We start from the raw sequence: 22,498 nt of genomic DNA, 5'->3' as shown, positions 1-22,498 counted from the left end.
ACACAGAAATCCAGATTTACTCACCGTTTACTCAAACTCAAGCGGTTTCAAATCTTCATGGAGTTTGCACAAAAGAAGATATTTCGAAGAAAGCAGTGTGTCAGACATTCATGCCTCACACACATTTATACATTCTTATTAACAATCAACACTGCAGTTTAACTCAGATGCAGATGCCAGAACATTGCCATTAACACTCTTTTGAATCATATTTCTACTAAAGAACAATGACTTTAGTTTACTCTACTTTACATTCTGCTGGTTCTGACATTAGAATAAATACTGAAGTCTGAACTCTGAGCTCTTTTATTCCTCTGCCTTTGTTGCTGTGTGGAAGGCATGTCTAATGAAGCATAACACACTTCATCACCAGCCTGAAACAGAATATATTTAATTACATAAATTTAAAAAAATTATATTATATTATAAATTATTATAAATTATATTATATTATATTATATTATATTATATTATATTATATTATATTATATTGATGTAATTTATGTTGCAGCAAAACTATTGCGAATAATATATATTAAAATTATTCTCAAAATGTGCTCATACCTCAACATGTCTGTTCTCAGCCCCAGAACCTACAGCAAATTAACAAACCATAAGAATAATTTACATTTGGTTTATTATATAATACTCTAATTTTATGAAAGACCCTCCAGTTAGGGATTAAGTGTTCAGGATCAAATGATTACCTGTAGTTTTCTTCTGACAGAGGCAGTAGACGCAGATGGAGAAGAGGAGAACACACACCGAACACACACTGAACAGCAGATTCCAGCAGAAAACACACTCTGATGCAGGTGATGTGGAGGTGCTGTTAAACCGTTCAGCACAAGGAGACTCTTGCTCTAAAATGAACAACAGGCCATTATTAAAGTGAATATATATTTAGTTATTATATTCATTTTATTTTATCTTTACTGATTACACACAATAATGAAAAATATGAGTTTAACACGGATGAATTTGCTAAAAGTGGTTGGAAAATCAGAAGTTAAAGATTCTAATATTAAATACACTATAAATCATCGTTTTCTCACCCAGGACAGACAGTCTGCTCGTCTTGTTTCCATATTCATACTCAATGTTTGGTTTGATTCCTCGTTCATCTTTATATATTTTTGTTTCTCTTTTCCCACAGTAGTAAAGTCCCTCATCAGAGACACTGACATTCTCTATATGCAGATCATAGGAGTTACTGGAGCTGTTGGGCACAAAACTGAAGCGTGGAAACGTCTCCTTGAAGAGTGTTGAGCGATCTATTGACAGAGATGGCTGATTCTCATGTGAGCAGTTTCTCATCCAAATAATGTCTGATCCAAAAGGTAAAGCGCAGTAGAGAGTGACGCTTTCTCCTGGTTTAACTCTCATGTCCACTTCTGTCCCAAACACTTTCTGCTCTTCACACAACCAAACACCTGCAGAACAAACGCAAGAGTGTGTGTTAAATCTCTAGCACATCATCAAGAATACATCATGACATTCAAACACAGAAATATTGACTCACACAGAAGTATGATGACTGTAAATCTCGCTCACTCCATCTGAGACTGTGAATGTGAGGGTCTTCAGCTGCAGTGTGAAGGGTCCGCTTCATTGTGGTGGGAGGGATCTCTGTGGAAGAGCTCTGAATCTTTATGCTGTTGTTTTGTTTTTAGGGGTATAATCTGGTCTGTTTCCTCTCATCTGTTCCTTTAAACACACTTTTAAAGCTCTTTTAGATGTTCAAGTTTAATTATAAAATGTAAGAGTGAACTCAGTTTCATAAATTGTTGGGACTTTTGTTTTGGACGATGTGATGTTTAATGTTGTAATGGAGATGACCTGAAGTTTTGAGCGTCTTTATGAGTTTCTTGTTTGGCATCGTTCATCTACATGCTGATTGTTTTCTTTGGCTTCTAAACCTCCAGAATGAATGTCTTTACTCAAGGTTTCTTTTGCTCTTGGTCTTTAAAAGTTGCTAGAAACTTATTTTTGCTTTTGTCTGTGACCGCAAAGCTTTCCATTCCATTTGTGTACTCTATACAAGCTCAAGTCACAACTAGTGCACTGACACAATCACGAGGCTGTGGTTTCCTGTCTCAGCTTGTCTTAAAATCCCATGGTGAAACAAGAGCAATCATGGTTAGTTTTATTATATCAGTTTAATTTGATTGATTGATTAATTGATTGATGAAGTGTTTGTGCTAGTATGGTGGGCCTGGTGATAATCTACAGACACTTTACTGTTAAATGAATAATGTGTATCAGAGTTACAGTGTGTATTTGATCAGTGTGAATTTGACATGAAATGTGAAATTTACTAAATTGTAAACTCATAATCTGAAAATGAAAATGTCAAATATTTTTTTTTAACTTGATCAAAACTCATAAATACAGAGACGTAAGCATTTACAAGAGGACAGTGACAAAGGCCACTGGAAACATTTGTGGTTTGGGTCGTACCCTAGAAAAACAAAGAGCAGGCTGGACTCTCTCCATCACCATAACTAGCACTTCAGTCACACATGAAAAGCGCTTCTCACATCCTGTGGCATTTAACAGAATAACTCTTGCACTAAATGACTACAGTACATTTCTACATCAGTCTACTGTAATGATGGCTGAGTTCAGAATCACATACTGTACTTTCCTACTGTATAGGACAGATGGAAACAGGATTTCTAAAGCACGAATCTTGACAACATTAATGCTTGCTCTTTTTTTATCATTTATGATCAAGTAGCCTGGGTGAACTATTAAGCTAATATTGTATTTAGTACTGCTCATCTGTATATTTTACACACTATAAATTTGATTTGTCATAGTTTTATGCCGTTTACATCATAAACAACAGCAGAACTTTGTGTACCAGTTTGAGCTTGAAAATGTTTGTGTTTACAGTAAATTTTATTATTTGTTATTATGAGCACAATCCCATCAGTTTATGAATGAAGTAAAGTCTTAATCCAATCTTACTTAAATCTGAACACATCATATTTATAGTTTATTGTTGATTTTGTTTTGTTTTTGTTGAATAAAAAAAGAATATAATTGTTAAAGTGGTCAGACTTTTTATTTATAATACAGAAACAATCAAAAACTATCTTCATCATATAATCTGGATGGTCAAGAGTCAAGACAACGCAGTTGGACAAGTCCCTTCAGCTATTAGCCACTAGATGGAGCCATTGTTTGTTCATGACTCCCTCTTTAAGCTTTATTCATGTTCACAGACGCTGATAACTGTGTTGCCCTTTAAGAAGTTTCACTTTAAAATATTTTCTTTAAATATTTTATATGCATATTTCCTTTGTTAAAATGTGAAATTCATAATTTATTTAATTAATCTACTTCGTGTGTAAAAAGGAATACCTTTATTTTGCATTATATCATACTTCCTGTGTAGTCACTTCCTGTTAGTGTTCCTGGCTCATTGTGGAAGCCATGTCAGACATGCGCTCTCTCGGACAATCTAAGCCATCCGCTTAAACTCATCATAGAGGCAATGCCGTAAGTTTATGTTTTGCACATTAGACATGTTAAAGACTTTATATTAGTGATTATTTTGTAAAAAATACAACGTTTAATAACTTTGTTTGCTAGTGTAATTCCTACTGCAGGGAGAACTGTAGTCTGTTTATGTTATGTATATGTGAGTGGAAATACCTGTCAAAACTCAATTTCTGAGAATTGTTTTGTTATTTTGTTGCAGTTTTCACCATAAATGCTAATAAGAAGAGTGACAGTAAATGATCAAACTTGCTACGACTCTGTCTTCATTGGCTATGGTTTAACTCGGTGTTTAGTCAGTCACAACACACTGCACGAGAACACTACAATAACTATTAAATATTTTGTGTTAATATTTGAAATAAAAGTGATCATTCATCATGAGTGAACATTTACACTACTAATTTATTTTGAGATATGCAGATGATCTGCAGATACAAACATACACAGCCTTGTGCTGTTATTAATAATCTGCTTTTCTTAATAATCTTTGGACACATTAATTTAGTCAAAAATGAAATGTTAAACCCTAAATAATCTGTGGATCACACTATTCATTTAAAAAAAAACATTTGATTGTAATAGATAATGTGCTGTAAATAAAAGCATGTCCACTCAAACTCTATCAGAAATAAGACAGAAAGTAGACTAAGAGCAGTTCATGTGTCAGATGTTGGTGTAGGGATGTTTAGATGACAGTCGTCTATAAGAGACTTCAGTGTGGACGCAGATCTTTCCAGTCTTACTCGCCTCACACTGATGTTTCTCCACACAATCTGCCTGAAATGATTGACAAGAAGAGAATGGATCAAATAAACTAGTGAAAAACCACATCAGTCAACAATTCATCTTTGATATGGTCAATAAAAGAGTATAAAATAGTTACCATCAAAACATTTGCTTTAAGAATCTCAGCACTCATGTCAGAACCTAAAACACACACAAAATGAACCCGGTTAATATACTGTAGTAATTTATAGTAAATACTGTAGTGTTTTTGAAGTACACTATAGTAAAGGACTTGAATTAATCTGTTGTGGTAATTCTATAGTTTCTGTGGTAATGCAACAACTATAGTAATGTAAACAAACTACTAAATAACACAGCAGTTTACTGCAGTAAAAACCAAAGTATACTACAGTATGTGTCTCATGTTCATCAGTTAACATTTAACATCAGTCATTAACAGTTTAGTAAATACTATAATATACAGTACAGTATAATACAATTTACTGTAGAATGGGTCAAAAACACTCCAGTATTTACTATAAATTACTGTATTTTCTCATGTGGAAAAGTCTAATAATTACGATTAGAGTCAAAATGTTAAAATCTAAAAGAACAAATCTTTAAAAAAGCTCTACAGATTCACAGATTTGTTCAAAATGAATGTAAATGTGTCGATGAGCTCTACCTGTAGTTTGAGGACGACAGAAGCAGTAAACACAGATGGAGGACAGGAGTGAGGAGAGGAGAACACACACCGGACACACACTCAACAGCAGCGTCCAGCAGAACACACACTCTGACACTGGAGGAGAAGTGGAGGCGATGGTGGACTCATGTGCAGAAACTAATGATAAATTAAACACACAAGACTGAACAAACAAATGAAGAGTTTCTGAAGCGTCCATAACATTTAACTTTAGAGGACATCGTCTTATATATTATTTACAGACATTATATAAGAACAACTTCTATTTTAATTATAATGTTTAGATCATTTAATGGCATTAATCAGTTGTTGAAGGAATTAACCTAAATTCTGTGTTTAATTTTTCACTTTCCATTTGCTCAAACCATGAGTTGAACACAAAATAACATTTTAAACAAACATTTCAGGACTCCCATTAATTTCCATAGTCAGTCAGTGGAAACCAGAAACCACTCAGGTTACCATCTTTTATCAAACTATCTGATTCTGTTATGCATTTCTATCTTGAACTTAAAGACAAAACAGGATTGGAGAATTTTAGAGAGAGTGAGTGATAACAGATCAGAATTATTAGAATTAGAAATGCTGAATTACCCCTACTTTATGATTATTTATATTAGATTTAGATTTCAGACTCACTGAGAAATTCTTAATCACACTGAATTTACCAACATGCATCAAAGCTTTAGATGAGCCACAGCAGGAATTTCTCCTCACCCAGGACAGCTAGTCGAGTTGTTTTGTTCCCATATTCATACACATATTTTGAATTGACGCCGTCTTCATCTATAAATGTCTTTTTCCTTTCCGCACAGTAGTAAAGCCCCTCATCAGAGACACTGACATTCTCTATATGCAGATCATAGGAGTTACTGGAGCTGTTGAGCAGGAAACTGAACCGTGGAAACGTCTCCAGGAAGAGTTTTGGAGGATCAATGAACAGAGATGGCTGATTCTCATGCGAGCAGTTTCTCATCCAGACAATGTGAGATCCAAACGGTAGAGCACAGTCACAGTAGAGAGTGACGCTTTCTCCTGGTTTAACTCTCATGTTCACTTCTGTCCCAAACACTTTCTGCTCTTCACACAACAAAACACCTGCAGAACAAACAGGTGAAGGAATTGACGTCATAAAGAAAATAGCACAACATTTACAACACTAATGAGTGGACTTACACAGAAGAACGACTGTTGATCTCTCCATCTCAGTGACTGCTGAATGTGAGGGTCTTCAGAGTGGTTAGCTGCTCTTATCTGACTGGATGACTCTCTCTGGTGGTGGGATGGGTTTCTTCTAAAGAGTTTTGATAAAGACTGGAAATTATCTAGTCTAATTACTCACAACCAGGTTATATAAAAATATTTATATCTATTTATTTTTTTGCAATATTTATGCAAATGGATGATTAACAGACATACATGCACATGTGCATAAGAATGTTCTCGCTTGAGGCATGTCTACGTGTCAAAACCGCAAAACTCTGCAAAAACTGCACACAATGCACATATATAATAGCACTGCTGTGGTTTCCTGTGTTTCTTACAAGCAAAGAACTTACCTTAAAGATAAGAAGATTACAAATATGGTCATCCTGTCTGATACTACTGGGGTCTCGTTGGAACATTTAAATGATTTCAAAACTGTGTAAAAACTTTATTATTACTACCACCTCCACTGTTATTCTTACTATTATAAAGTAATATATTAAACAATTGACAATAAGATAGACACAGATATGGGTGGACGGATGGATGCAGATGTACACACATTCTGGACTGTCACAAAGGGACATTTGTGGTTTGACCTTGCATTTCTCAAGAAACACAGAGCAGGTCTGAGTCTCTTCAGAAACTCTTCTTGAAATTAACACTGCTTTCACACAACAAACAACCTCTTACATCCTGTGGCAGCTGAGGTCCACTTTACCACTGAGTTTTCTTTAATCTGTTGCACAATAAATGAAATTGACCTGAAAATCTCTAAAACCTTTCAAGGGCCTGTCAGAAATGAGTACTTGTATTCAGTAAATAAGATTGTATCAGCTTTAGAAACGCCTCAACTAAGATATTTAATTCACATATATGGACACACAAAAGTTTATTTTGGACCACTTGCTATTTTAGGTTCTAAACATTTTCATGCTTGTGCTCACTTGAACACTATTGAGGAAGAAACCTTCAAAAACAATAAATAAATAAGCAAATAAATAAATAAATGAGTAAATGAATCCATAAATTCCTGCATTAGTAAAACAATAATTCAATAAGCAAATAAGTAAATGTATAAAAATCCACAAACTTCTGCATAAATAAATACATAATAGTGCGAGCTGATAAATAATAAAAATCAATCACACAAGTGTAGGAGGATTTTTTTCAAACATTTATTCATTTTTGAAACATAATCCTGCATTTATTTTATTAATATATGTATTTGTGCAGAAATGTGTGGATCTGTGTATATATATTTATTATTTTATTGATGATTGTCACGGTGGCGCAGTACGTAGCACGATCGCCTGACAGGAATAGTCACTGTTTCAAGCCTCGACTGGGTCAATTGGCATTTCTGTGTTGAGTTTGCATGTTCTCCCTGTGTTCCCGTGGGTTTCCTCCGGGTACTGGTTTTCCCCACAGCTCAAAGACATGCGCTATAGGTGAACTGAATAAACTAAATTGGCCTTAGTACATGTGTGTGGAAAAGTGTGTATGGGTGTTTCCCAATGTTGGGTTGGGGCTGGAAGCGCATCCGCTGCGTAAAATATATGCTGGATAAGTTGGCAATTCATTCCTCTGTGGCAAACCCTGATTAATAAGGGGACTAAGCCGAAAAGAAAATGCATGAATGTTTTATTTATGCAGGGATTTATGGATTCATCTACTCATTTATATACTTGTGTACTTATTTATTTATTTGTTTTTGCAGGTTTTATCCTCCAGTTTGTCGACTAGTTTTTAAACTCATGCTTCAGTCAGTGCCTTTAAACCAATTAGAATCGTTTACAGTAAAATAAACCTGATCTTAAAGTCTGCTATCTAAACTGACAGCACCACAAGTAAGATAATATGCAGTTTCAATATGCAAGAATAGACACAAATCTTCAAGCTCGACAACTCAGACAAAAATCAAAATAAGGTGTTTGCTCTCAAAGCCAGAGCTAAAGGAGATGAGGTAAATGGGGTGGGGGTCAGGGGGTCAAGTCAATCATTTCTACAGTGAGGATGTGTAAATGCTGCTTTACATGGTATAAAGGGAAAAAGTATCAACATTTTAATTTGTAGGACATTTCAGCATATCAGTATATAAACGTTATATTTTTAATAAATCTTTTCACAATTTTTAGTTCTGCCATGCTATGAAAGAGTTACTGTTGCATAGTTTTGTTCTTAAAGGGATAGTTCACCTAAAAATATACTCATCCTTCAATTGTTTCAAACCAGTTTGACTTTCTTCTGTCAAACACAAAAAAAAGCTGTAAACCTGCAACTGCTGACTCCCATAGTAGGAAAAGCAGGTACTATGGAAGTCAGTGGTTACAGGTTTTCAGCTTTCTTCAAAATACACTGCTCAAAAAATAAAGGGACATTTAAACAACAGAATGTAACATCAAGTGTCCTCTTTATCATTTTTAAAGAAATATATATTTATACAAAAGAAAGAAACTAATAAAGGTTTGAAGCCATTTAAGGGTGTGTAAATGTTAATTTTGGGGGAAATTATTCCTTTAAATGAGACACATCTGTGACATTTACAGTGCAGCACATTCAGAAATGCCCTCCATGTGGTTTTTAGGTCAGTTATTTCTGTCTTTTTCTGTAGGGTTTTTTCAGAAAACAACAGTTTACACTTCCAAACATTATTTGCCCAATTAGTGAATATAAAACATTTCTTTGCACAAGACGTCTTTGACCAGCCAGTGCTCCAGACTTAATCTCACCATCACCACGATGATCTTCTAGAATCCTACCAGAAATTAAATCTTGAGCAGGTGTAAGACAAAAGCTGCTAAAAAAAATGGCCACACCAAATGTTGATTCAAGCTTAATTATAAATAAAGTCAATTTACGGCACTATTTAAAGCATCATTCACAGCACTTCCACACAAGGTCAAAGAAGTATACACAACACAGTAATGACGCAAGATGATTTCTTGTAGGTGTTCTTCTGTTCTTATACAGGCATTTTCACCTCAGCTTTAATCAGCGGATGCACATAAACCCAATGTGATAAACCCAAATTTATATTTTACTATGTACCATTGTACTGTATTGTATTATTTTTGTTTATGGGCCTCAACTGGCAAACTGTAAGATTTTTATGGGACTATTTAACATTTTCAAATTGTGCAATAAATGTAGTTTTAGTCACAAATCTTTATTTAATGTGTTACAATTGAATAAGGGCTATCTTGCATAAAATTTATTTGCAATTTATTTGGCTGAAAATGTGTGCACACTGAATAATGTTTTCTTTTTTCATTATGTTTTCTTTTTTCATTAGTAGTAGATTTCTGTATAAATGTTCTTGCAGTGTGGCAGAATTTCTTAATTTCAGTAAAATCTTTTATTACTTTTGCTAGAACTAAAAATGTCTGTTAAAGAATGAAATAATAGTTAACATCCTGAACCAGTGTTAGCTCAAAATCACCTCCTGGCCAAAAACAAATCCTGATTTAACCAAGGGAAACATTCCTTTGGCCAGTACTTGCTTTTAAAAGGATGTTAAAATGACTCCAAATAAACATGTGGAGATGAACTACATAAAACATAAAGCAAGCAAAGCCATTCAACACATATTTATTCAGCCTTTCAATACAACAAACAAAACATTTAATTTCAAATCAAGGCAAAAAATAAATGCAAAAACACCTTTTACATTTGCTTCAAGAAGACTTTAAGCCGTCATTAGAATGGTCCATCTCAGGCTGAAAGAACATCATCATATCATGTTACACATGACTGGAGGTAACACTTTCTCCCAGCAGCGCTGTCAGCATGACCTGTGGAATGTAGCTGAGGATTATCCTGATGAAGAGAGACTCAAGGGAACTGCTGCAGAATCCAGACTATCTATATCTGTAAGCTCTAAAATGAGGGCTTGCAAGAACGCTTTTCGTGTTAAAGGCTTCTTGCCGTTTCCCTTGGTCACTAGTTCCTGCATGATGAAGGCATTCTCTACAGCGATGTCCAGAAAGTGATAAAACATGCATTGATACCACTTTTTGGGTTTATGTATGGCTCTGAAATGTTCAGTGACGCAATCAGATGAATCCACTGCTTCCATGTTCCTGCATGAAGACAAAACAAAAGCATATGTCAAAATCTAAAAATATCTAGCTGCGTTTTAGTTCACATATGGTACTATCCCTCCTAAATAGTTTTTGAAAATAGATCTAGTATGTTCCAAATCCAATTATGTTGAAAAAAGTATGTTAAAGGACAATATGACGATAACCATTTTCTAGGTATAACGCCGTTTGGAAAGTCAAGGTTTTAATACCAGCAAAATTATTTGTAATATCGTTCCAAAGTATGTGTAATATTTTTATTTACCTTTTTTTGTTGTTGTTGTTTTAGGACAACAATATCTCCAGCAGAAAAGATATCCAAAAATGAAATTGTGAAGAAATCAGAGTTTATGAAACTAATAAAGACAGGTCTAGGAGTCATTTATTTTTAGCCTGACATGTTTACCACTCCAAAATATTTTAAATATTTCAAAATAATAAAATATATCGTTTTAAAGAGAAATTGTTTTGTGTTTTTTACCCAGACATTTTAAAAGAATATATTTTAGAGCAGTAAATCACAATACCATGATACCGTGATATTTTTACCCAAAGTTATCATATGGTCTGAATCTTTTACCGGCTCATGTCTACGTTGGACGTGAATTGGATTAGACCTACAAACTCTAGTGAAAAGTGTAAATAAACTACAATGATGGTGGACACGTGAGACCAACCGTAAAGTAGAGAGGCTTCGGTAAAGATGCTTGTATGGCTGTTAATTAATATCTAGCCCACTGGATCATGTTTAAAATTGCGTTTTCTGTGTAATATTTCATCTGCAACAACAACACTGAACTTATATAAAGACGTGTTTGAACATTAACGTCTGAATGCAAGTCCAAGACCTGAGGAGATTTCTCTGCATGAAAGACTTGTGAATGGGAGATAAACCTGCTGCTGCTTCTCCAATAAGGTAGGAAGTTTAATATGAAAGAAATGTGGATGACGTGTTGATGACTGACAGGGCTCATAACTAAGCAACATAACGATGAAGTATGTCCCAAAGCTTGCATACTATTCTGTTACACACTCAAAAGTATATATTTTTCCATGACAAATAATTACATAGTTTTAGGGCGTACTACAAGTATCCAAATTGGGACGCAGCATCTGTCAATTTTTAACAATAAACATACAAAAATGGTTTGCAGCTTAAAATGTGGATGCTGCTAAAAGATCTGTTCATTTAGACAACTAAAAGACTGAATTACATACAGCAGGCCATTGGTGACGTCATTGTAAAGAAACATTCAACTACTGTAATCTGCCATTGTTGTGCCATTGTTTTCACTTTCACCATATGGTGAAGTTCGCTGCTGTCGCCACTGGCTTGCATGGTTCAGGACTTGTGGAGATGCGCGTTGGTGGATTTGCTTTTCAGTGTTTGAACTTTCAGCCACGAAAATTAAACCACACTGAACTGAACTTCAACTCTGAAAACTACGGAAGCAGTTTCAATTTACTATAATCTTCTATGTGAAGCTGCTTTGATGCAATCTACATTGTAAAAGCGCTACAGAAATAAAGAAAATTTTAATTTAATTGGTATTCATTGGTGATCTTCCACAGCAAATGTATTAAAACTGGATGCGCAAGAGGAACGATAAAATGACAAGCAACCCCAGATGAGATTCATGGTTTCTGCTACATTCTTCCATGGCGGGCTGCCACAGCAAAATACATTCCCGCCATGGCTACATTACAGTGTCTAATTCACAAGCTTCAGTTGTTGCTGTTTTTTCATTTTTTTTAATAGCGGGTTAGCACCAGAACGTATAGAAGTGTAAGCAAATTATAACAGAGCAAACTTTTCTGAAGTGCTATGCGTGATTTGTTTAACCCTTTAAGGCTACAGGCTGACTGACGGACTGATAGGGATGCGTGAGTCCAGAAAACATGATGTAGCTTTCAGTTATGATGAACAGTTTCTAGAATAAGATCTACGGTTCTGCATACAATGACTTTATCTTGCTGGAGTTTAAGGCCATTTCACTTTACTTCTGGGCCTATCAATGCCATTCTGTAAGTCTATTAAAGACGATCATGAATATTCCTTGCAAATCTAATTAATGTTGGAGACATACTCGTTACATTAACACTCTAAATTGCACTTTAGCAGCGTTTATTTGAAATCGCACAAGAAAATCAGCACTTGGGCAGTGTTTATTTCAGTGTGCAAGAAGTTTTGTGCATGAACAGGGAAAATCGGCATGCATGCAAAGAGATTCCCATGCTGGTATTACATGAATGCGCTCTCGACTTGATATTTGTCATTGAAATAATGCCATAGATAGTTGGAAGATCTGTGTAGAAGGCCTGCCACCACAGCTTGAAAAAAAACTTGAGGAAACACTGATATTACTTACTTGCTGTAGTCCAGCACCACAGCTGGAACGGGGATCTCCTCAAGGGTTCGATGTGCATCCTGCCTCACTTTCCTCTGCACAGTATCACCTTCATAGGCTTTATGGAATGAAGAGCACATCTGCACCTCCCTGGAGTCTTTCCACTCAACAAACAGCAGCTTGTCTTGTCTAATCCAACGCATGGTGCCACGTGGAGCATTCGATAACAGCTTGTTCTTAACTGATTTTGGGTAACCGGTCCTGTTTGGCCAAACAGGGCCACAAGCCAAGACCTTTTTGTCCAGAAGGTCTGTAAAGAGTGTGGGGCTGGTGTAAAACTTGTCTACAAACAATTTGTACCCAGAACCCAACATATTCTCATCCACTAACGCCATCACAGTCTCATAGCTTAATCCCTCGCTCCGTGACGCACACGACTTCCCCTCGTAAACAAAGAAGTCCCACGTATAGCCGCAGGTGCAGTCTGTCAGTGCAAAGAGTTTGAACCCCATATTTGGAGATCTGCTTTTCAGGCTTTGTTTGAGTCCAGTTCCAGCCTGTGGTTTGACCATTCGTTCAACAATGGTGATGTTCTGAAAGGGATGAAAGTATGATTTGCAGGACTCCCTAATGACTTGGTACAGAGGCTGGATTTTACCCAGACGTTCGTAACCTGCTGTTCCCTTCTTTAAGATGTTCTTCTCATCCTCTCTGCTTTCGCTCAGATGAAGAACTATGGAAATGGACAGAAATTTCCTGTAAGACATGATTTTTGCAGGAAAGGACAGACTGAAGTGCTGGGACTCACTCCAATAGTCTGATAGTGAAGAGCATCTGAACATGCCCATGTAAATTACCAGCGCTACGTACGACTTCATGTCACTTTGACTAATGAAGTTCCACAACTTGCCCTTTCTCTCTTCGTACTTGGCTGCATAGCTGTTTGTGTAGCCTGCAATGGTCTGAAACATTGACTTTGGGAAAAGAAGCTGAAAAAACTGCAGAGCGCTGGAGCACCTGTTTGGTAAAATCTGAGGGCCAGGATTTTGGTTGGGTGTGAAGACCAGCAGAGGTGGCTCAACGTCTGCTTCATCTGAGCTTTGCCACTTTTCTGTTTCAGTCCAATAGAAACCATTTTCACTTTTCCTGTCGCCTCCTTCAGCAGAAGACAGGCAAAGTCTCTTTCTGTGTTGTAGAGCGTCTTTTGAATCGTAGTCCTCTTCTGGCAGGTAAAGGTCTGATGAAGGCCTACTGCATGGCGCGAGAAGAAATCATCAGATAATTTGCCAAATACTTCACAACTAAAATAAGCAGGTAACCAAAGTCAGGTTAGGCCATGAATAAATCTTTTTTTTTTTTTTGTTAACTTTAAATAATCTTCACAGCATGCCTTCAGGTTTTTCGTATTCTTTAATTATACAAATACAATATTAAAACATTTGAAGGGGAAACAAAAACCCACCGGTCTAGAATAGGGTCCATATCGTCAATAAACATGTCTTCTGCTGAGCTGTCCACACTGGATGCCACACTGTCCTGGTCACAGAAATCAAGTTCTTCATTGCTGCCAACTATGCAATCCGCATTATTTGTAGTGTTTTTCTTTGGAACCGAAGCAGAAGCGTGAAAACCCTCCACTGCAACAGCTGGAACCACAGGAACCAATTTTCGCTGTTGGATTTTAGAAGAGCAAAAAAATAAATAAATAAAGAGTCAATAGCCGCATTTCTACTGTCGGGCAAGTGCGAGCCAGGACTTTTATCAGGTCGAGCCTATAGCCCAGGAGCTAGAGCAGTAAGCTGAAATAATGTCGCGTTTCCACTCTCGGGCAAATAGCTCGCAGCGTAGCACACAAACCTCACCCCCAGAATGTCCTCTAAATCAAGTCACACGACCCGCCCAGTTCAGCGGGAGGAAGAAAGTCAAATCAGAATCAGGCAGATAAAGCACACCATCACATCATCGCGATACAATCAAAATGGAGACAGCCGAAGCAAACAAATTACACGTTACAGTACAGCATTACATTATTTATCTATACGCACAGGCCTTTGTATGTTCGTTCATTATGTTTATTTACTCGCTGAACATACCAAATTTCCCTAGGCTCTAAGACAAGTAATTTCCCATTTATTTAAGAGAATAATTTAAGGATGTTGCATATTATTCGGTTATCTTAAGAAAACAGTTAAGTGTTTTAGGACATAAGAGTAAGTAATAAATTATAAGCTTGCCTATATTGTTGTGCTCAGCTGCTATTCACATCTGCAACAGTTTACTGAAAAAAAAAAAATGTATACTACATTTGATAAAAGCAGTGTTAAATATTTCAGAGTGGCACATCTCCACTGATTCTTCCCAAAGCAAAATTACGATTTAAAATAATAAATATCCTTCTAATAAAGCTCTTCATTTAAAATTTCATTTTCAAATTTGACCATATCATATAAAACAAACACTTGTTGAGGACATGGAACATAGTTTTGTTTTTTGTTTTTTCTTTTCGTGAAGTTTTCCCCAATCTTTAAATCAATGCTGTGCAGGACTTGATCTACCTTTACCACTGCACACACTTTGTAACATTTTACTTATCAAGTGTAAGAGTCTCTTTAACACTAAGATTTATTTTATTATAAAGAGTTCAGATATTTTTGTTGGTAAATTAAAAGTGGTTTAAAAAAATCTTAATAGTCCTAAATGGACTGTTAAAAAATATTTAATAATTATCGACACTGAATGATATGAAACATGATATCGTGATTACATTTTTGCAAAATCGCCCAGCCCTAATTAGCAATTATTTACAAAGTGTACACACTGCAGAACCACTTGGGCAGAGCTGAGCTCTGCCAACAAAAAAAAAATCCTTAGCGTAGAACCATTCTGATTATAACATAAAATTGTCAAGTTTTGAATTTTAGATTTTTTTTCTAAAATGTAAATTTATTTCGTCCTTGGTAAAATTGTTTTTCCTATGTAATTGTGTCTGATAAAAGGTAAAATTGTTTTTCAAAATGTAAATTTGTCTCGAGCTTTGTAAAAGTATTTCACACTTTGTAATGTTGTTTTTCGTTTCACAACCACCGCAGAGGAAACAGGTAAAATTATCAACAATTTTCAACAGCTCCATTACTGTTCCATTACCACATAAAGCATATAGCAATGCAGGATGGTTTCCTGTAATACTGTATAATAGTTACAGCCAAATAATCAAAACAAACATTTTTCCAATAAATTGTTGACCAAGGCAAATATTTTATGTATAAAATCTGATTCCAATGTACATCTAATAAATATATACAAAAAAATACAAATAAAAAATAGAAATAACTGATGTACCAAAGTGTCGGCTTGATTGAATTTAGCTGTGCTCCTTGTTGTGATGACAATTTCAGAGTCAGAGTCCGAGGTATCATCCACTGAAAAAATAAATCAAACATTATCAATACTCCAGCAGTAAATATGCAAAAAAAATAAATAAATAAAAATTGATTCATGAGATCTACTAACCTCTTTTATAGTGTTTTTCTAGACAAATAAAAAAAGTGATCCTGGCATATGGCTTTCCTACTTCCTTTTTATATTCTGACAATTTGAATGGCCTTTCTGACCCAGGCACATAAACCACCTCTGAGCAGTCGTGATATAAAAGGACGTAAGGTCCTTCTGGCATGTCCATGATAAATGTTCCTATTTTCTCTACAGCTTGTTTTAGCAGATCAGGTGCTGCTACATCGGGGTCTGTAAATAACAGAAGTGTTTTCCCCCTTAGAGGTTTTAAATCAGTTCCATGTGGCACCATCACTCCTACATTTACCTAGTAAAATAACAAAGCTATTTAATTAATGTAACGTTATCATAGGTAAAATAAATATACACATACAAACACGCATATAGAGAGCATTACATAACTGTATAGGATGGTCAACACAACTTACCTGGACTTGTTTTCTTTCTTTAGGCTTGTGTTTTCCTTTTGGCCCATCGTTAAAAGATTGCCGATCTTTTGACTTCGAGCTTTTGTACTCCATGAAATGTTTGTGCGATGGGCTTTGTTGTTCTGCTGAAGAGGACAGAGCTCCGTTTCAAAGCAGAAAGATATAAGCCGCTAAAATCATTATTAGCACTACTGATTTGTATTCACATGGCTTCAGACAGCTAGCGTTTTGCTACACTAAAAAAATAACAAGTATCAACTTACCTTGCTTGGCAAGGTCCGGCGGTCGAGACCTCCCAGGTGTTTCCGTCTGGTCTGCGTCCTTTAAAAACTCCAAACATCGACCGCACGTAAAACAACACCACGTTAAGCTAAGCTGCTCATGTGTTTGCCACAAAACGGGCAAAACATTCCTCGACCGCAGTTTATGTTCGGCCACCACAAACTTTTATTACTCCACAACACGAATTTACCGCGCTAACCACCAACGACAACAACACGTATCACTTGTCACTTCCGGTGTGTGGTACATTCTGCGTCATTTCCGGTGTGTGGTAGATTCCCTTTCCGTAAGGAAACTAATTGTAATATTTTGGGGGGGATTTTTAAAAGTGTTTTGCGTCTTGTAAATTTGTTTCGTCCTTGTTAAAATCGTTTTTCCTATGTAATTGTGTCTTATGATAAGTAAAAATGTTTTCCAAAATGTAAATTTGTCTCGAGCTTTGTAATAGTGTTTCACACTTTGTAATGTTGTTAAAGTTAAATGTTATGGACGCTTCAGAAACTCTTCATTTGTTTATTCAGTCTTGTGTGTTTTATTTATCAGCAGTTTCTGCACATGAGTCCACCATCGCCTCCACTTCTCCTCCAGTGTCAGAGTGTGTGTTCTGCTGGACGCTGCTGTTGAGTGTGTGTCCGGTGTGTGTTCTCCTCTCCTCACTCCTGTCCTCCATCTGTGTTTACTGCTTCTGTCGTCCTCAAACTACAGGTAGAGCTCATCGACACATTTACATTCATTTTGAACAAATCTGTGAATCTGTAGAGCTTTTTAAAAGATTTGTTCTTTTAGATTTTAACATTTTGACTCTAATCGTAATTATTAGACTTTTCACATGAGAAAATACAGTAATTTATAGCAAATACTGGAGTGTTTTTGACCCATTCTACAGTAAATTGTATTATACTGTACTGTATATTATAGTATTTACTAAACAGTTAATGAATGCTGCAGCAGAATATAGTATTAACTACTGAACTGATGAACTGAGACAAATACTGTAGTATACTTTGGTTTTTACTACAGTAAACTGTGATGTAAAGTGGTATTAAGTACAGTGTTGGTTTGTTTACATTACTATAGCTGCTGCATTACCACAGAAACTATAGAATTACCACAACAGATTAATTCAAGTCCTTTACTATAGCATAGTTCAAAAACACCACAGTATTTACTATAAATTACTACAGTATATTAATCGGGTTCATTTTGTGTGTGTTTTAGGTTCTGACATGAGTGCTGAGATTCTTAAAGCAAATGTTTTGATGGTAACTATTTTATACTCTTTTATTGACCATATCAAAGATGAATTGTGGACTGATGTGGTTTTTCAGTAGTTTATTTGATCCATTCTCTCCTTGTCAATCATTTCAGGCAGATTGTGTGGAGAAACATCAGTGTGAGGCGAGTAAGACTGGAAAGATCTGCGTCCACACTGAAGTCTCTTATAGACGACTGACATCTAAACATCCCTACACCAACATCTGACACATGAACTGCTCTTAGTCTACTTTCTGTCTTATTTCTGACAGCACATTATCTATTACAATCAAATGTTTTTTTTTAAATGAATAGTGTGATCCACAGATTATTTAGGGTTTAACATTTTATTTTTGACAATATTAATGTTTCAAAAATTATTAAGAAAAGCAGATTATTAATAACAGCACAAGGCTGTGTATGTTTGTATCTGCAGATCATCTGCATATCTCAAAATAAATTAGTAGTGTAAATGTTCACTCATGAATGATCACTTATGTTTCAAATATTAACACAACATATTTAATAGTTATCAGCGTCTGTGAACATGAATAAAGCTTAAAGAGAGAGTCATGAACAAACAATGGCTCCATCTAGTGGCTAATAGCTGAAGTGACATCAAGACCACTTGTCAAGACCACTTGTCCATCTGGGTTGCCTTGACCATCCAGTTTATAAGATGAAGATAGTTTTTATGATTGTTTCTGTATTAGAAATAAAAAGTCTGACCACTTCTTTACAGATTTATTGTTTTTTTTATTCAACAAAAACAAAACAAACACCAGCAATAAACTACACATATGATGTCTTCAGATTTAAGTAAAATTGGATTAGGACTTTACTTCATTCATAAACTGATGGGATTGTGCTCATAATAACAAATAATAAAAGTTACTGTAAACACAAACATGTTCAAGCTCAAACTGGTACACAAAGTTCTGCTGTTGTTTATGATGTAAACGGCTTGAAACTGTGACAAATCAAATTTATAATGTGTAAAATATACAGATGAGCAGTACTAAATACAATAATAGCCTAATATTTCACCCAGTCTACTTGATCATAAGTGATGAGCAAGAGCAAGCATTAATGTTGTCAAGATTCTGCCCAAGAAATCCTGTTTCCATCTGTCCTATATATATATATATACTGTAGTCATTTAGTGCAAGAGTTTGACTGTTAAATGCCACAGGATGTGAGAAGCGCTTTTCATGTGTGACTGAAGTGCTGGTTATGGTGATGGAGAGAGTCCAGCCTGCTCTTTGTTTTTCTAGGGTACGACCCAAACCACAAATGTTTCCAGTGGCCTTTGTCACTGTCCTCTTGTGAATGCTTACGTCTCTGTATTTATGAGTTTTGATCAAGTTAAAAATATATATTTGATATTTTCACTTTCGGATTATGAGTTTACAATTTAGTAAATTTCACATTTCATGTCAAATCCACACTGATCAAATACACACTGCAACTCTGATACACATTATTAATTTAACAGTAAAGTGTCTGTAGATTATCACCAGGCCCACCATACTAGCACAAACACTTTATCAATCAATCAATCAATCAATCAAATTAAACTGATATAATAAAAGTGATCTTGATCGCTCTTGTTTCACCATGGGATTTTTAGACAAGCTGAGACAGGAAACCACAGCCTCGTGATTGTGTCAGTGCACTAGTTGTGACTTGAGCTTGTATGGAGTGCACAAATGGAATGGAAAGCTTTGCGGTCACAGACAAAAGCAAAAATAAGTTTCTAGCAACTTTTAAAGACCAAGAGCAAAAGAAACCTTGAGTAAAGACATTCATTCTGGAGGTTTAGAAGCCAAAGAAAACAATCAGCATGTAGATGAACGATGCCAAACAAGAAACTCATGAAGACGCTCAACACTTCAGGTCATCTCCATTACAACATTAAACATCACATCGTCCAAAACAAAAGTCACAACAATTTATGAAACTGAGTTCACTCTTGCATTTTATTATTAAACTTGAACATCTAAAAGAGCTTTTAAAGTGTGTTTAAAGGAGCAGATGAGAGGAAACAGACCAGATTATAATCGTAAAAACAAAACAACAGCATAAAGATTCAGAGCTCTTCCACAGAGATCCCTCCCACCACAATGAAGCGGACCTTCACACTGCAGCTGAAGACCCTCACATTCACAGTCTCTGAGATGGGGCGAGCGAGACTTACAGTCATCATACTTCTGTGTGAGTCAATATTTCTGTGTTTGAATGTCATGATGTATTCTTGATGATGTGCTAGAGATTTAACACACACTCTTGCGTTTGTTCTGCAGGTGTTTGGTTGTGTGAAGAGCAGAAAGTGTTTGGGACAGAAGTGGACATGAGAGTTAAACCAGGAGAAAGCGTCACTCTCTACTGCGCTTTACCTTCTGGATCAGACATTATTTGGATGAGAAACTGCTCACATGAGAATCAGCCATCTCTGTCAATAGATCGCTCAACACTCTTCAAGGAGACGTTTCCACGCTTCAGTTTTGTGCCCAACAGCTCCAGTAACTCCTATGATCTGCATATAGAGAATGTCAGTGTCTCTGATGAGGGACTTTACTACTGTGGGAAAAGAGAAACAAAAATATATAAAGATGAACGAGGAATCAAACCAAACATTGAGTATGAATATGGAAACAAGACGAGCAGACTGTCTGTCCTGGGTGAGAAACAACTGCTGTTTTCATTGCTTTGCTTTGTGTAGTCAGATCCTTTAAATGTGTTTCTAATACAGCTGATGAAGAGACATGCAAACATCTACAGTGTAAATTATAGTGTCATTTATTATAATAATAGTGTCAATTATAGTTTATCTCTTCATAATATAGCTGTGCTTTAATGAAAAGTTTACATGTTTATCTAAAGCTTTATTATTTTAATATTATTTGAACAAATTATAACAATGATTAATGCAAAGTTCTGCAAATAACTAAGCGACACAATCCTGCATAGTCCATAGTCCAACTTCAGATAGAGAAATAATGTATATTTTATAAAATATATTGGTAAAATAAGTGTTTATAATTAGTTTTTAAAGTGTATCTTAGTTTCTAATAATATTTTAAATTAAATTAACAGCAAATTCATTATATTTTGTAAAACGATGATTTATAGTGTATTTAATATTAGAATCTTTAACTTCTGATTTTCCAACCACTTTTAGCAAATTCATCCGTGTTAAACTCATATTTTTCATTATTGTGTGTAATCAGTAAAGATAAAATAAAATGAATATAATAACTAAATATATATTCACTTTAATAATGGCCTGTTGTTCATTTTAGAGCAAGAGTCTCCTTGTGCTGAACGGTTTAACAGCACCTCCACATCACCTGCATCAGAGTGTGTTTTCTGCTGGAATCTGCTGTTCAGTGTGTGTTCGGTGTGTGTTCTCCTCTTCTCCATCTGCGTCTACTGCCTCTGTCAGAAGAAAACTACAGGTCATTGTTTACTCCTGAACATTTAATCCCAAACTAGACGGTCTTTCATAAACTTAGAGTTTTATATAATAAACCAAATGTAAATTATTCTTATGGTTTGTTAATTTGCTGTAGGTTCTGGAGCTGAGAACAGACATGTTGAGGTATGAGCACATTTTGAGCATAATTTGTATATATATTTTATTTGCACTTGTTTGGCAGCAACATAAATTACATCAATATAATATAATACACTATAATATAATATAATATAATATAATATAATATAATATAATATAATATAATATAATATAATATAATATAATATAATATAATATAATGGTATTTATTTATTTGTTTATTAATGTAATTAAATATATTCTGTTTCAGGCTGGTGATGAAGTGTGTTATGCTTCATTAGACATGCCTTCCACACAGCAACAAAGGCAGAGGAATGAAAAAGGCTCAGAGTTCAGACTTCAGTATTTATTCTGATGTCAGAACCAGCAGAATGTAAAGTAGAGTAAACTAAAGTCATTGTTCTTTAGTAGAAATATGATTCAAAAGAGTGTTAATGACAATGTTCTGGCATCTGCATCCTATTTTCATTGATTCTAATATTGTAAGTTTTTAATGATTAAAAAATGTAAATACATTTAAGAAAGGTTAAATGTTTTTTCAGAATATTTGACTTGCAGTCTCAGAAAGGACTCAGTGTTGTTTCTGGGTCTCTCAGTTTAATATAATTTAAGCCAATCACATGAGTGCATATGCAGTAGTACTCCCAGCTAAAACTGAAGTTCTTAAACTCTTTTCATGCCACAAAACAAACATCTCCCTGCTACAACAACAGAAATGTAGAATGCAAATGTACATCTAACAGAGCTCTGAACATTCCTAATATTAAAAAAACAAAAAACTAGGTCTTAGATCATCAGATGTGTACACCATTTCAGAGGTTTTACTGCTACTGTGGGCAAATTACCACAACAACTCCACCAAAACTTAT

At 35.3% G+C, this 22,498-nt stretch overlaps 1 protein-coding gene, 2 long non-coding RNA genes and 1 pseudogene across 24 annotated transcripts; 2 read left to right on the top strand and 2 right to left on the bottom strand.

Moving 5' to 3' along the window:
• Window positions 1-11: 11 nt before the first annotated feature.
• On the bottom strand, window positions 12-6,166 carry LOC108185170 (uncharacterized). Its single transcript, NR_200065.1, is given in 10 exon segments — window positions 12-374; window positions 565-593; window positions 708-863; window positions 1,056-1,433; window positions 1,523-3,240; window positions 3,840-4,287; window positions 4,394-4,437; window positions 4,922-5,080; window positions 5,660-6,040; window positions 6,119-6,166. It is a non-coding gene; the product is annotated as an uncharacterized LOC108185170 (long non-coding RNA).
• LOC147846738 (uncharacterized) lies at window positions 3,413-6,928 on the top strand. The gene is made up of 2 exons (XR_015476420.1): window positions 3,413-3,507; window positions 5,758-6,928. It is a non-coding gene; the product is annotated as an uncharacterized LOC147846738 (long non-coding RNA).
• Window positions 6,929-9,723: 2,795 nt separating this feature from the next.
• LOC100330143 (piggyBac transposable element-derived protein 4) lies at window positions 9,724-17,020 on the bottom strand. Of its 21 annotated transcripts, none has more exons than XM_087236868.1 (8): window positions 16,780-17,020; window positions 16,517-16,656; window positions 16,089-16,319; window positions 15,918-15,997; window positions 14,041-14,249; window positions 12,600-13,829; window positions 10,076-10,230; window positions 9,724-9,942 (listed from the first exon to the last, which is right to left on the bottom strand). In XM_087236868.1, the coding sequence occupies exons 3-8, from the start codon at window positions 16,255-16,257 to the stop codon at window positions 9,887-9,889; spliced, it is 1,899 nt and encodes a 632-aa protein (XP_087092994.1). In that variant the 5' UTR covers window positions 16,258-16,319; window positions 16,517-16,656; window positions 16,780-17,020; the 3' UTR covers window positions 9,724-9,886. The 21 variants fall into 21 exon arrangements, with proteins under 21 accessions (XP_087092994.1, XP_087092984.1, XP_087092986.1 ...); XM_087236858.1 differs by having other exon boundaries at window positions 16,089-16,395; window positions 16,517-16,641; XM_087236860.1 differs by having other exon boundaries at window positions 12,600-13,826; window positions 16,089-16,395; window positions 16,517-16,641.
• A 2,570-nt stretch (window positions 17,021-19,590) lies between these two features.
• On the top strand, window positions 19,591-22,144 carry LOC147846737 (uncharacterized; annotated as a pseudogene). Its single transcript, XR_015476418.1, has 5 exons — window positions 19,591-20,266; window positions 20,356-20,733; window positions 21,355-21,510; window positions 21,625-21,653; window positions 21,880-22,144. The product of XR_015476418.1 is annotated as an uncharacterized LOC147846737 (transcript).
• Window positions 22,145-22,498: the final 354 nt, after the last annotated feature.

This window comes from Danio rerio, chromosome 1 (genome assembly GCF_052040795.2).
Source record: "Danio rerio strain M-AB ecotype USA chromosome 1, GRCz13ab, whole genome shotgun sequence".
Lineage (NCBI taxonomy): Eukaryota > Metazoa > Chordata > Actinopteri > Cypriniformes > Danionidae > Danio > Danio rerio.
Note: the sequence above shows the minus strand (reverse complement) of the source record. Positions and strands in the feature narration are given on the sequence as shown.

Bases quoted from the DNA above. Each gene is read 5' to 3' on its own strand.
- LOC100330143 (XM_087236854.1), bottom strand. From the start codon at position 16,609: ATGGAGTACAAAAGCTCGAAGTCAAAAGATCGGCAATCTTTTAACGAT. The intron at 16,396-16,516 runs GTAAGTTGTGTT...TTATTTTACTAG, and splicing joins AAGAAAGAAAACAAGTCCAG to GTAAATGTAGGAGTGATGGT. The intron at 15,998-16,088 runs GTTAGTAGATCT...TTATTTTTTCAG, and splicing joins AGAAAAACACTATAAAAGAG to TGGATGATACCTCGGACTCT.